This window comes from Anas platyrhynchos, chromosome 13, assembly GCF_047663525.1.
Source record: "Anas platyrhynchos isolate ZD024472 breed Pekin duck chromosome 13, IASCAAS_PekinDuck_T2T, whole genome shotgun sequence".
Lineage (NCBI taxonomy): Eukaryota > Metazoa > Chordata > Aves > Anseriformes > Anatidae > Anas > Anas platyrhynchos.
This window is the reverse complement of record NC_092599.1, coordinates 9,656,074-9,668,836: the sequence shown is the minus strand read 5'-3', so window position 1 is coordinate 9,668,836 and position 12,763 is coordinate 9,656,074. Positions and strand designations below refer to the sequence as shown.

Here is a 12,763-nt window from a genome sequence, read left to right as displayed (position 1 = left end):
CCGGGGGGGACACCCCACAGCAGGGACCCACCCTGGGGAGCCGGGGATGGGGACACCCCGCAGGGGACGCACCCCACGCCCCCCCCATTGTGTCCCCCTCACACCCACGCGTGTCCGCAGCCCCCCCACGGAAGCACACTGCTCATGCCGGGCTCCTTTTATTGCCTGCACGAACCCACAGGTACAGCCCTAGCCCGCCGCGCCCCCTCCCCAAAATCCGCCCCCCCTCCCCGGTGACACCACCACGCTGCTGCCCCCACGGCCCGTGGGCAGCCCCCACTCGTGTCCACGCGGAGCTGGCCGTGGGAGCTGCCCCGGGTGTCCCTCCGAGGCCAGGCACCCCAAGAACCAGGGGAGCAGAAGCCACCAGGGGGCTGTGTCCCCCCCCCCCAGGGACGCTTTGTGGCCCCCGTGCGTCACCTCCGTGCCCCAGCTCCTGCCCCGGTGGCAGCCGCAGAGCCGGGCACGGAGCAGGACGCGCCCCTCAGCAGCACCCTGAGGCGCTGGGTGGCACGGTGCTGTCACACCCCCTCTGTCCCCAGCCCACGGGTGACACTGTGGGGACCGCGGGCACGCCGGGACCCCGCAGGGGACAGGGGACAGGGCCACCTCCTCATCCCCGTGACAGTCAGCTGAAGGCGCTGGGGGTGCCGTGCTGAGCGCCCCGCTACCCGTCCAGCAGCTTGAGGATGCTCTCGCGCTCCTTCAGCGTCTTCCAGGCCTGGTCCTTCTCCTTCTTGGTGGGCGTGCGCTTCTTCTGCCGCGCCGCCATGATCTTGCGGAAGGCGTCCATCACCTCGTTGTCGGCCATGCGGACGCGCTGCCGCAGCTCCTGCCGGTGCAGCTCCTCCTTGGCCAGCCTGGGGACACGACGGGGGGGTCACTCCCTGCCCGCTGTGTGTCCCCCCCACCTGCCTGTCCTGTCCCTGCCCGCGCTCACCGCAGCAGCTCGTGCTTCTTGGCGCGGTTGTGGGCGCTCAGCGCCTTCAGCTCCGCCTGCCTCTTGCGCAGCTCGGCCAGGACCTCGTCCTCCGAGTCCTCGGCGGGCCGGTCCTCAGACTCCAGCAGACCCTGCGCCACCAGCTCCTCCTTGATCCGCCCCTCCAGGGACTTGGTGTGGGGCACGCTGCGAGGGGCGGGGGGCGGGCGCTGAGCGTGGGGACGACCCCAATGCGCTGCTGCCCCCGCGTCGCGTCCCATCAGGGCAGGGGAAGCGCCACGGATGGCTCCGAGCCGCCCCAAACGCTCACCTGAAGGGTTTGTTCTGGCTGCGGGGGGATGTGCCGGCACCGTCAGCTCCCGAGTCCTTGCCGGCGATCTCGGGGATGGGGGAGTCCTCCACGGGGGAGATGATGTTCTCCTGGAGAGCGGGGAGCAAGGAGGGGAGGGTCACAGCTGGCCCAGCCGCAGCCCCGTGGGACCACCGCAGCCCCCAGCCCCCTCACCTCCACCAGGGCCTGCAGCAGGCGCTGCGTCAGGGGCCCGAAGGGACACCCGTCCTCGGGCTGCTCGTGCTGCGCCTCCGACTTCTTCAGCAGGGCATCGACATCTGCCGGGGGGGGGAAAAATAATCAGCAGCGGGGCGGAGGCAGCTCTGGCTCTGCAGGAGCTGGGTGCCAGCCCCCCAAATCTCTCCCCGCAGCCCCCAGCCCGTTGTGCCAGGTGGGATGAAGGCACCTTTGGTGTCCAGCTCGGTGAGCGGCCCCAGGACGCCTTTCTTCTTGTCGGCAGCGGCTGCAGCCCGGGCTCCGTCCTTCTGCTCCTCCAGCAGGTCCTCCTGGGCCCAGCGCTGCGAGTAGTGCTTCCCCAGGGGCGGGATCTGCGGGGACAGGTGGGGGGGGCACGCTCAGCACGGGGCTCGCGGCCCCTCCAGCCACTGGGGAGGGGGGCTGAGGGGGTGGTGAGGATGAGGAGGGGCTCCTTGGGTGCCGTGCGAGACCTGGCCAAGGAGATGATCGAGGAGAGGGGGCAGGAGAGTGGGTGAGGGATGAATGGGGTAGGGAAGGGGACCTGGAGCTCCTCACCTTGTAATGCTCGGCCTCGTCCTCGGGCGGCTTGAGCAGCTCCTCCAGGACTCGGACCTCCTCATTGGTGAGGTCGGCGCAGTACGGCTCCACCGACGCCCAGAACCTGCGAGGACGGAGGGGACAGGGGGGTGAGGGGACCTGCGGGGACACCCGGGGGGCTTCTCCCCCCCTGTGGGGTGAAGGCAGCGGGGATCCCGGTTTGGGGCACCTGTTTGGGGCATCGTTTTTGGGAATCCGGGGCACTTCGATGGGGTCGTCCTGGAACTCGTACTCCGGGATTTTGGGCTGCAGGTTCTTCGATTTGGGCCTCCCGGGGCCGGGCCCGGTGCCGTGCCCCCCTTTGCCCTCCAGCTTCTGCTTCTTGGGCTTGCCGTGCTTGACGGAGGGCCCCACATCGTGCTCCTTGCTCAGCTTCAGGAACCGCCGGTCGCCCTTCTTGTCCTGCCAGTCCGTCAGGATCTGGAAAAAAAGAAAACGACCCCGCGGTGGGGAATTGTGTAGGGACACGGAGAGAGGGGACACGGGGACCTCGGGACCGTCCCCCCACCTGCGTCTCGGCCTCCAGCACGCGGAGGCGGCGGCTGGCGGAGGAGAGCAGCGTCTCCAGCTCCAGCTGCAGCGTGTCCAGCTCCTCGATGCCGATGCCGTCGTCCTCGGAGCGGGCCAGCACGGCCGTGTAGCGCGGGCACACCTTGCCGTGATCCACGGACTTGAAGTCGTGGAACTGCAGCGGGCAGTCCTTCAGCTCGCTCATGGTGCTGGCGGCACCGGGGGGGGGGGCACCGGGGGGAGGCACCGGGGGGGAGCGGGGGGATGCCGGTAGCACTTTGATGGGGAATGGGGGGGGACCAAGGGGTGCTGGGAGGGTGCTGAGGGGGGCTGGGGGGCACCGGGGGGTAACGGGAGGGCACCGGGAGGGAGCGGGGGGGGGCGTGAGGTGAACCGGGAGGGAATGGGGGGTGGGGGGGGGGGACCGGGAGGCACCGGGGGGGCACCGGGGGTTGTTGGAGGGGGAGCGGGGGGCACCGGGGGTTACCGGGAGGCACCGGGGGGTAACGGGAAGGCACCGGGGGGGAACGGGGAGGGCCTGAGGTGCACCGGGAGGGATGGACGGGTACCGGGGGGGCACCGGGAGGCACCGGGGGTTACCGGGGGTTACCGGGGGTCGTCGGAGGGGCACCGGGAGGTACCGGGGGGGCACCGGACGGCACCGGGGGGGCACCGGGGGTCGTCGGGGGTGCACCGGGGGGGTACCGGGAGGCACCGGGGGGGTTACCGGGGGGGTACCGGAGCGGTACCGGGGGGTACCGGGGAGCACCGGGGGGGTACCGGGGGGTACCGGGGGGAGCACCGGGGAAGCGGCGAGCACCGGAGGGCAGCGGAGGGCAGGGGCTGGGGGCGGGGGGGGGGCACCGGGGGGCTGCGGGGCGCCGCGGGGGCCGGGCCAGGCCTAGGCCGCTCGCCCCCTTCCGGCCCCCGTCGGCCGCGCCGCCGCCGCCCCGCCCCCCGCTCCCCATTGGCCAGGCCGCGCCCAGCGCCCGCCGCCCATTGGCTGAAGCCGCGCGCCGTCTGCATGCCCTAATATGGAAGCGCTGGCTGGAGTGTACCAAGTGTGGAGGGGAGAGGGGGGGAGCGGGGGAGGATGAGCCGCTCCCACGGGATGCTGATGCTGCGTTCCTCGATATCCCCGCCGGGATCGCTCTGAAAGGCGTTATAAATCCTCGGGGAGGCACGGTGGGATCTTTTGGCCTAGATCCAAGCGCTGGGCGCGCAGAGGGCTCCTCCCGCCTCCCCCCTCCCGCCGCAGTGGGAGGTGCCGCGCATCCCGGAAGAGGAGAGCGGCCACTTCCGCCTCCCGGGAGAGGAGCGGAACCGAGCGGAGCGGAGCGGGACGGGACCGGCACCGGCACCGGGCTGACACCATGGTGCGGGCGGGCGGGGCCGGGCGGGGCGGGGCCGGGACCGGGGGCTGGAACGGGATCAGGGGCTGGGACCGGGGACCGGGAACCGGGACCGGGGACCAGGGGTGGGCGGGGGCGGGGACCGGGACCGGGACCGGGAGCTGGGCCTGGGCCTGGGTCTAGGCCTGGGCCTGAGGCCGGGGCCTGGGCCTGGGCCTGGTCCCGGGCCCGGTGCTGCCGCTGCCGGTGCTGACGCCGGTGCCGGTTCCGGTGCCGGTTCCGGTTCCGGTGCCGTTCCCCGCAGACCGCCACGCTGCGCCCGTACCTGAACGCGGTGCGCGCCACGCTGCAGGCCGCGCTGTGCCTGGAGAACTTCTCCTCGCAGGTGGTGGAGCGCCACAACAAGCCCGAGGTGGAGGTCAGGTACGGCCGCTCCCCCCCCACCACCACCGGGCACCACCGGGCACCGTCCCGGAGCCGCCCCCGCCCTCACGCTCGGCGCCGTTTCCTCCCGCAGGAGCAGCAAGGAGCTCCTGCTGCAGCCCGTCATCATCAGCAGAAACGAGAAGGAGAAGGTGCTCATCGAGGGCTCCATCAACTCCGTGCGCGTCAGCATCGCCGTCAAGCAGGTGCCTGGGGGGGCGGGGGGGGGCAGGGGGCGGGGGGCTCGCACCGGGAGGGGGCCTCCTCACCTCGCCTCACCGCCCGCTGCTCTTCCCAGGCTGACGAGATCGAGAAGATTTTGTGCCACAAGTTCATGCGCTTCATGATGATGAGGGCCGAGAATTTCTTCATCCTGCGCAGGAAGCCCGTGGAGGTGATGTGGGGGGGGGACACACAAAGGGGGCTTCCAGCTCCCCCTCGGGGGTCTCCAGCGCAGGGCTGGGCCGTGGGGGTGCCCGCCGGGTGCTCACCCCCCCCCTGCTCCTTCCATCCCCAGGGCTACGACATCAGCTTCCTGATCACCAACTTCCACACGGAGCAGATGTACAAGCACAAGCTGGTGGACTTCGTCATCCACTTCATGGAGGAGATCGACAAGGAGATCAGCGAGATGAAGCTCTCCGTCAACGCCCGGGCCCGCATCGTGGCGGAGGAGTTCCTCAAAAACGTGAGGCCCTCACCGCCGGGATCGGGGCTGGGGGAGGGGGGTGGCAGCATTTTGGGGTGATTTCTCCCCTTTTTGAGGAGCTGGGGGGCAGCTGACGGACGCATCCCTCCTCTCCCCTCACAGTTCTAGGCGGTGCTGATGACTCCGTGGCTTCCCGGCGCCTGTGCAGAGCCCCGGGGCCGCCCGTTCCAATGGAGGAGAGCCGAGCCCTGCGGCCCTGACCCGAGGGGGGGGCACCGGCTGCGCCCCCCCTGCTCCTTGCTGGCCGGGGCGGTGCCATGGCCGGGGGCCCCCCGGGCTTGTGCGTGCGTGGGGCCGGGCGGCCCCGCTCCCCCCGTCCTGTCGCGTTGTGTTTTTTAAACGGTCACTTGCTGTACTCACGGCTGCTGCGGTTGTTTTTGGGGGCATGGGGGGGGGATTAAAAGGAAGGGGGGGGCACGGGGAGGGGCCTCAGGGAGAAGGGGGAGGGGTTATGGAAGGGGGAGGGCCCGAGGGGTGGCACCATGGCAATGGTAAACAACGGGGGCGACCCCGGCGGTGCGGGCAGGACCGGGGTGGGTGCTGGGGGGAGGGGCACCGAGGGGTTTTGGGGGGTCAGGGGGTGCTTGGGGAGGGTTTGGGGGGGCTGCGTCCTGCTTTTTGGAGCCCCCCTGCTCCGCTCGTGGGGTTTGGGCACCCAGTTCTCGGGGATGGGGGAGCTGCCAGCAGCTTCCCTCGCCCCCCCAGTTCTCCGTGGGGTGCCCCACACCTCGCCCACGCGGGAGCAGCGGCGGTGAGGGGGGTGCCGAGGGGCTGGCGCGTCCCGGGTGCCCCCCAGGAGGGGTCCGTGGCAGCGGGGTGTCCCCAGGGCCACCATGAGGATTGAGAGGTCGGGGAAAGCCGCGGCGGGGACGGCAGGTGGGTGCCTGCTCCCTGCACTCTGGGGCCGGGGGGGGACACACAAAGGGCCGTCCCCCACCCTTTTGGGGCTCAGCTGTCCCCGCAGGGCACGGGGCACCCGTGGGGCAGCGCGGCTGTGGCCGCCCCCAGCTCAACCCCGAGCGGCTGAAGCAGGTCAGGCTGCACGTGGAGAGGGCCATCAAGGTGAGGGCCTGCTCCCGACCCCAAAAATCCCCCGCTTTGGGGCCGAGCTCCCTCGGGGCGGGCAGCACACCCAGCCCTCGCGTCCCCCCCCCTCCCAGGAGAAGAAGATCTTCATGCTGCAGGGCTCCCACCCCGTCATCCGCCGCCTGCTGCGGGCGCGGGGCTGGGTGGAGAGGAAGGAGCGGGGCGCGGGCAGGGCGGGTGACCCCCGGCAGCAGCAGCAGCAGGAGGGAGGTGGTGACAGCGAGGCCGGGCAGGGTGCCCCCGAGACCTCGAGCTCCTCCTGGCTGCCTGATGATGATGAGGAGGAGGAGGAAGAAGAGGAGGAGGAGGAGCAGCAGGACGAGGAGGACCCCGAAGGCATCCACGACCTCATGGTTAGCCACGGGACCTTTTTAAAGGTCCAGTGTGGGACCTTTATCCTGATGCCCTCATGCAGAGGGGGCAGCGAGGCTGTGGGGCGGGGGGGTCCCACCTCAGCCGGCCCCCCTGTGCCCCCCCAGTCCCGCCTGGTGCGGGACCAGATGCCCTACTTCATCTGGACCACCCGCGGCAGCGCCGTGCAGGGCCTCGTGCTGCAGCCCGAGCAGGTGGTGAACCACTACAGCCGCGTGGGCTCCTTCACCACCAAGGTGGGGCCTTGCGGGGGGATGGGGTGGTTAAATTGGGGGGTGAAGGAGTTTTTTGGGGTGCTGCCACCCTTCTCTACGCAGGAGGGGCTGTGCCTCACCCTGCGGAACCTGCCCTGGTTCGACCAAGCCGACCCCGACACCTTTTTCCCCCGCTGCTATCGGCTGGGTGCTGCGGACGAGCGCCAGGCCTTCATCGGTGAGCTCGGGGCTGGCTCAGACCCCCCCGCTGTCCCCCCCAACCCCGTGTCCCCTTTTCCCCGTGCCCCCCGCGCAGCAGCCGGCTGGGCCATGCCTCCCCTCCCGCAGAGGATTTCCGCCTCACCGCCGCGCGCAGCCTGCTCAAAGCCGCCCTGGAAAGGGCTCAGGAGGTGCCCGCGGGGCCGGACCCGGCCCCAAACCCCACCGAGCCACCAGGTGACGCGGGGGGGGCTCCGTTTGGGACCCCACACACCGAGGGTCCCTCGGAGGGGCGCAGCACCCCGTCCCTCACCCCGCACCCCCTCCTGCAGAGGGCCTGGGTGCCCAGCTGGTGGAGGAGGCGCTGCGGGTGTGCGGGCAGCACCTGGGCAGCCTCACCCACCAGGACATCGATGGCGACCCCAAATCCCCTGGCACCACAGATGCCGCGTGGGACAGCTTCCTACAGGGCTACTACCGCGCTGTGCAGTGAGTGCTGGGCTCGGGGACACCCAGGGGACACCCTGGGGACGCAGCTCGCATATGGGGTCGGTGCTGAGCCCCTTTTTTTTTGCAGCGAGGGGGCCGTGCCGCGGCTGAGCGGGGCGCAGCGGGAGCAGGGCCAGCTCCTGCTGCAGCGCCTGGCGGGGCGCCTGCCCCAGCTGTGCATGGAGGGCGACCAAAACGTCTGGATCCTCAAACCCGCAGCCGCGTCCCGGGGGAGAGGTAGCAGAGGGCAAGATGGGGACAACGGGGACAGAAAGGGGGGGTCCCCACACGGTGCCGTGCCCGCAGGCATCACGTGCACGGCGCGGCTGGGCGAGGTGCTGCGGCTGGCGGGCCAGGCGGCGCGGGAGGGCCGCTGGGTGGTGCAGAAATACGTGGAGCGCCCGCTGCTCATCTTCGGCACCAAGTTCGACGTGCGCCAGTGGTTCCTGGTGACCGACTGGAACCCGCTCACCGTCTGGTTCTACCGCCGCTGCTACCTGCGCTTCTGCTCCCAGCCCTTCTCCCTGCGCCAAATGGACGCGTGAGCGCCGCTCCCCGTGCGCCCTCCTCTCGCCTTCCTCTCACCCCCTTTGCGCTCACCACCGCGCTCTCTCTCTCTCCCCCCCAGCGCCGTCCACCTCTGCAACCAGGCCATCCAGCAACGCTGCAGGCCCGGGGGGGCCCAGCACCCCCGGCTGCCCCCCGACAAGACGTGGTCGTGCCGGCAGCTGCAGGCGTACCTGGCGCAGCGCGGGCAGGAGGGCGCCTGGGGCTCGGTGATGGTGCCGGGCATGAAGGCGGCGGTGGTGCGGGCGGTGCGCTGCTCGCAGGGTTTGGTGAGGGGTCGGAAGGGCAGCTTCGAGCTCTACGGGGCCGATTTTGTTTTCGGGGAGGATTTTCGGCCCTGGCTGCTGGAGATCAACGCCAGCCCCACCATGGCCGGCAGCACGGCGGTGACGGGGCGGCTGTGCGCCGGGGTGCAGCGCGACACGCTGCGCGTCGTCATCGACCGCAGGGAGCACCCCAACTGCTCCACAGGGGCCTTCGAGCTCATCTACAAGCAGGTGAGGGGCGGGGGGGGCACGCGGGGGGGCTGGGCACGGTTTTGGGATCAAGCACTTCGCTCTGTGCCCCCCCCCCAGGCGGCCGTGCCCACCCCTCCCTACCTGGGGCTGAAGCTGGCGGTGGAGGGCTGCTCGCTGCGGAGACCCCACTGCGCCCACAAGCCCCCCGGCACCACGGCGAGCACCCGCGACCCCCCCGGGAAGCCGTGGACTCCTTCGTGCCCCCCCCTGCACCCTCCACCCGCAGCAGGGGGGGCAGAGGATGGGGCCGGTGCTGTGGGACCCTGGGGGCGGGGGCAGCGGCGCTGCCAGCCCTCGGTGGCTCTGCCCCTGCTCGGTGCCACCGGCCCCATTCTGCCCCCCCGGGGAGCCCCCCCCAGCCGCCAGGGCCGGGCTCGCCTCAGCCCCCTGCCCCTGCTGCCGGCAGCTCAGCCCTGGGGGGGGGAGAAGGTGCAGGGGGGGGGCAGGGGGGACGAAGAGGAGCCGTGACGCACCCACCTGCCCCCCCCCCATCTCCCCCAGTGGCTCCGGGGGGGGGAAATAACAGCTGTGAGAGGAGCCCGGCTCTGTGGCTTTGTGTGGGGGAGTAAGGGCCGGGGGGGGCACCGGTTACCAGCCCCCCCCGTGCCCCAGATCTGTGGGGCTGTGGCAGGAACCGGGGCCGACGGCACCGCAGCAGGGCTGGGAACTGGGGCATGGTGTTGGGGGGGGCAAAAGGGGGGGTCCTGCGGTCACTGGGGGTGACTCAGCCCTGGGGGGGGCACACGGGGAGCCCCCCCCCGGGAGGAAAAAATCACACCAGGCTGCTCAGGGCCACGTAGGGATTTATTGGGGGGAAGCGGGGGGGCTGTGCGTGTGTCCCCCCCCCCACCCAGCGGCTGTGCTAGGCGGGGGGGGGCAGCCCCAGCAGCCGCAGGGTGCGTAGGAAGTGGGGGGGCGGGGGGGCGCGCAGGGGGGCGTGGGGCAGGGCCAGCTCCTGCAGGTGGAGGTGCAGGGGCAGCCGGGGGGGGCCACGGGGGGGCAGCCGCAGGCGGCGCAGCAGCTCCGGGTCCAGCACCTGGGGGGGGGGTGGGAGGGTTAAAGGGGGGGTTATCAGCATGGGACAGCACAAAGATGCCCCCCCCCGATGTAAATCATGGCCATTTACCTGCGTGCGAGGCGTGGGGGTGTCCGGGGGGGGCAGCAGGAAGGGCTCCCCCAGCACCCTGCCCACGCGGGGGCCGTGCTCGTGGTCCCCCAGCGCCGGGCACAGCAGCAGGGCCAGGTGAACCCGCAGCTGCCCGGGGAAGGCTGCAAAAAGGGGGGGGGAAACACAGAGTTTGGTGCCACGGGGGGGTCCCCGAGGGGGGGCACAGAGCAGGGCTGGGGGGCACTCACCCGTCCTGGGCTGCAGCTGGAGCAGGGCGCAGCCCCCCGCAGCCCCCAGCAGCCGGTAGCGGGTCAGGGTGCTCCTCACCTCCCCCCGGGCCACGCTGTGGCGCCCCGGGCACGGCACCGGCACCACCTAAAGCAGGACACCCTCAGCGACCCCCCCGTGTGCCCCCCCCTCCCCAAAATTCCCCCCAAACCCCCCCATTGCCCCCTTACCACGGCCCCGTCCCCGTGCTGCCGATGGCACAGCCCCACGCGGATCTCGCCCTCCGCCTCCGCCGGGACCCCCACGGTGACAGCGCTGCGGGGACAGGGGTGAGGGGGGGGGTCCTGCCTCGTGGGGGGGGGGGGGGACACGAGAGACCCCCGTGGGGGGGGGCACCCACCTGTAGGTGACCGGGAAGCGCCCCTTGCGCCGCTGGTGGCTGAAGAAGCGCTGCAGCTCCTCCGTGGTGCGGTGACAACTGGACAGGAGGACGAGGCCGGAGCTGTCCCTGCGGGAGAAAACCCTGAGACCCCCCCCCAAAAAAAAAAAAAACGCCCCCCCCCCGTGTGTCCCCCCCCCAAATACCTGGCGGGCGCCTTCACCACGTGCAGCTCCGCGGGGAGCCCCAGGCGGCGGCGCAGTGCCGGGAGCAGCGCGGCCACGCTCAGCTCCCCGGGGTGCCCTGGGGGGCGTGGGGGGGGTCAGTGGCGTGTGTGCCCCCCCCGTGACCACCCACCCGTGACCCCCCCACGCCCTCCCCATCCCCACTCACCCAGCACAGGCAGGCCGGGCGGTTTGTTCAGCGCCAGCAGGGCTCCTGCGGGATGCGGTGGGAGCTCAGCGGGAGCCCCCCCACGCGTGGGGTGCCCCCAAACCCACTCGTGACCCCCCCAAACCCACTCGTGACCCCCCCCACGCCCCCCCCTCCCTTACCTTCCCGGTGCAGCACGGCCGCCTCCAGCACCCCCAGCACCTCCTGGGGGCTCGGGGTCCGCCCCTGCCTGTGGGGGGGGGTTGGGATGAGGACACGGCGCCCCCCCCACGCCCCCCCCACACCCCACGCGTGACCGAGCTCAGCCCCACGCCCCCCCCACGCGTGTCCCAGCCCCCCCCAGCCCCCTGCCCCCCCCGCGTGCCCCTAACCCTAACCCCGCCCCCCCGCCCCCCCCCCACGCGTGTCCCCCCCCCCCACGCGCGCCCCCGCTGACCCCACGCGCGCCAGCGCGCGCGCGGCCCCGCCGCCGCCGCCCCCCGCCATGGGCTCACTGCGCATGCGCGGCGCCGAGCGGGCTGAGCCCCCTCCCCTCGCATAAAGATCATAGAGACGAGGCCTCCGGGAGGATAGAGCGGCCGCTGGCCCGCGGCGGAGACCATAGAGAGGCGGAAGGGCGGGCAGAGCGTCGCCGCCCGGGAGCAGGTGGGGTGCGGCGGGAGGGGGGGGGCACCGGGAGGGGCACCGGGGAAGGGGGCACCGGGGGGGGATGGGGGTGGTCGAGGGGTGCCCGAGGGGGTGCTGGGGGGGACCGGGGGGGTATCAGGGGGGTCATTGGGGGGGGTCCCGGGGGTTCCTGGGGGTCTCGGGGGGTCCCAAGGGGGTCCTGGGGGGGTATGGGGAGGGCCCGGGGGGGTCCTGGGGGAGTCCTGGAAGGATCCTGGGGGGGTCCCGGTGGTCCGGGGGGGGGTCTCGGGGGGACCTGGGGGGGTCCTGGGGGTCTCGGAGGGGTCCTGATGGGGTCCCAGGGATCCCAGGTCGGTCCTGGGGGGGTCCTGGGGGGGCTCCAGGGGGGTCCTGGTGGTCCTGGGGGGTGCCCGGAGGGTCCCAGGGGGGTCTCAGGGGTCTTGGGGGGGGTCCTGGGGGGGTCCCTGGAGGTCCTGGGGGGGTCCCAGGGGTCCCCCGGGGTTCCCCTGACGCTGTCAGCCCTCAGGCAGCCCCCACCATGGCCTCCCGCGGGGGTCCCCGCGCCACCGGCACCGACGGCAGCGACTTCCAGCACCGGGAGCGGGTGGCCTCGCACTACCAGATGAGGTGGGTGTCCCCCCTACCCCCCCCGTCCCCCCCCCCGGGCTATGCATGGCCCCCTGGTCACTGCCAGCCCCCCGGGGCCGTGTTCTGCCCCCCCAGCTCACTGTCAGCCCCCCCACTCCCCGCAGCGTGGCCCTGAAGTCGGAGATCAAGCGGCTGATCTACGTGCACGTGGGGCTGTGGCTGCTGCTGCTGGCGCAGATGTGCGTGGGGCACCTCAAGCTGCTGCCCCACGACCGGGTGGCCATGCCCTACCAGTGGGAGTACCCCTACCTGCTCAGCATCCTGCCCTCCCTCCTGGGCCTCCTCTCCTTCCCCCGCAACAACATCAGCTACCTGGTGCTGTCCATGATCAGCACCGGGCTCTTCTCGGTGGCTCCCCTCATCTACGGGGCCATGGAGATGTTCCCCATGGCGCAGCAGCTGTACCGGCACGGCAAGGCGTACCGCTTCATCTTCGGCTTCTCCGCCGTCTCCGTCATGTACCTGGTGGTGGTGGTGGCCGCCCAGGTGCACGGCTGGCAGCTCTACTACAGCAAGAAGCTGCTGGACTCCTGGTTCACCAGCACGCAGGAGAAGAAGAAGAAGTGAGAAGAAGTGAGCGGGGACCAGCGGGCACCCGAAAACTGGAGCGTTTTTTTTTTTGGGGGGGGGGCTCCGTGCCCAAACCGGCTCCGCTCCCACCCTGGGGTGCTGCGGGGTGGCCCCCACGGGTGGCAGCTCCTCGCCCACCCCCCGGGACCACCGTCTGGGACCGAGCCACGACCCTGAGCTCACCACCAGGGCACGGGGACCCCGGTGCTGGCACGTCCCCCGTGGGCTCGGCAGCCCCTTTCCCCCCCCCCGCTGTGTCCCGGTACGGAAATAAAGCCCCCCCCTGCCGCCAAGCTCGCTGCTTT

General features: G+C 72.0%; 4 protein-coding genes across 6 annotated transcripts; 2 read left to right on the top strand and 2 right to left on the bottom strand.

Moving 5' to 3' along the window:
- Positions 1–150: 150 nt before the first annotated feature.
- On the bottom strand, positions 151–3,049 carry TADA3 (transcriptional adaptor 3). The gene is made up of 8 exons (XM_038185832.2): positions 2,575–3,049; positions 2,236–2,486; positions 2,025–2,130; positions 1,678–1,819; positions 1,446–1,549; positions 1,251–1,360; positions 941–1,126; positions 151–860 (listed from the first exon to the last, which is right to left on the bottom strand). The coding sequence occupies exons 1-8, from the start codon at positions 2,779–2,781 to the stop codon at positions 668–670; spliced, it is 1,299 nt and encodes a 432-aa protein (XP_038041760.1). The 5' UTR covers positions 2,782–3,049; the 3' UTR covers positions 151–667.
- Positions 3,050–3,755: 706 nt separating this feature from the next.
- LOC119718267 (tubulin tyrosine ligase 3) lies at positions 3,756–9,042 on the top strand. The gene is given in 17 exon segments (XM_072044490.1): positions 3,756–3,952; positions 4,233–4,351; positions 4,446–4,557; positions 4,650–4,745; positions 4,869–5,079; positions 5,817–5,936; positions 6,013–6,122; positions 6,221–6,499; positions 6,626–6,754; positions 6,836–6,950; positions 7,061–7,168; positions 7,264–7,420; positions 7,509–7,657; positions 7,727–7,961; positions 8,049–8,484; positions 8,563–8,924; positions 8,926–9,042. Coding segments are annotated over 17 exon segments (2,844 nt in total). The 5' UTR covers positions 3,756–3,949; the 3' UTR covers positions 9,029–9,042.
- A 249-nt stretch (positions 9,043–9,291) lies between these two features.
- On the bottom strand, positions 9,292–11,136 carry RPUSD3 (RNA pseudouridine synthase D3). Its single transcript, XM_038185902.2, has 9 exons — positions 11,050–11,136; positions 10,775–10,842; positions 10,614–10,658; positions 10,427–10,523; positions 10,242–10,349; positions 10,072–10,156; positions 9,862–9,988; positions 9,632–9,774; positions 9,292–9,541 (listed from the first exon to the last, which is right to left on the bottom strand). Exons 1-9 carry the CDS (start codon positions 11,112–11,114, stop codon positions 9,368–9,370), a joined length of 912 nt encoding a protein of 303 aa, XP_038041830.2. The 5' UTR covers positions 11,115–11,136; the 3' UTR covers positions 9,292–9,367.
- JAGN1 (jagunal homolog 1) lies at positions 11,117–12,751 on the top strand. 3 transcript variants are annotated; one of them, XM_072044231.1, is made up of 3 exons: positions 11,117–11,258; positions 11,767–11,867; positions 11,964–12,596. In XM_072044231.1, the coding sequence occupies exon 3, from the start codon at positions 12,066–12,068 to the stop codon at positions 12,453–12,455; it is 390 nt and encodes a 129-aa protein (XP_071900332.1). In that variant the 5' UTR covers positions 11,117–11,258; positions 11,767–11,867; positions 11,964–12,065; the 3' UTR covers positions 12,456–12,596. The 3 variants fall into 3 exon arrangements, with proteins under 3 accessions (XP_071900332.1, XP_038041831.2, XP_038041832.2); XM_038185903.2 differs by having other exon boundaries at positions 11,128–11,258; positions 11,771–11,867; positions 11,993–12,751; XM_038185904.2 differs by having other exon boundaries at positions 11,132–11,258; positions 11,993–12,751.
- Positions 12,752–12,763: the final 12 nt, after the last annotated feature.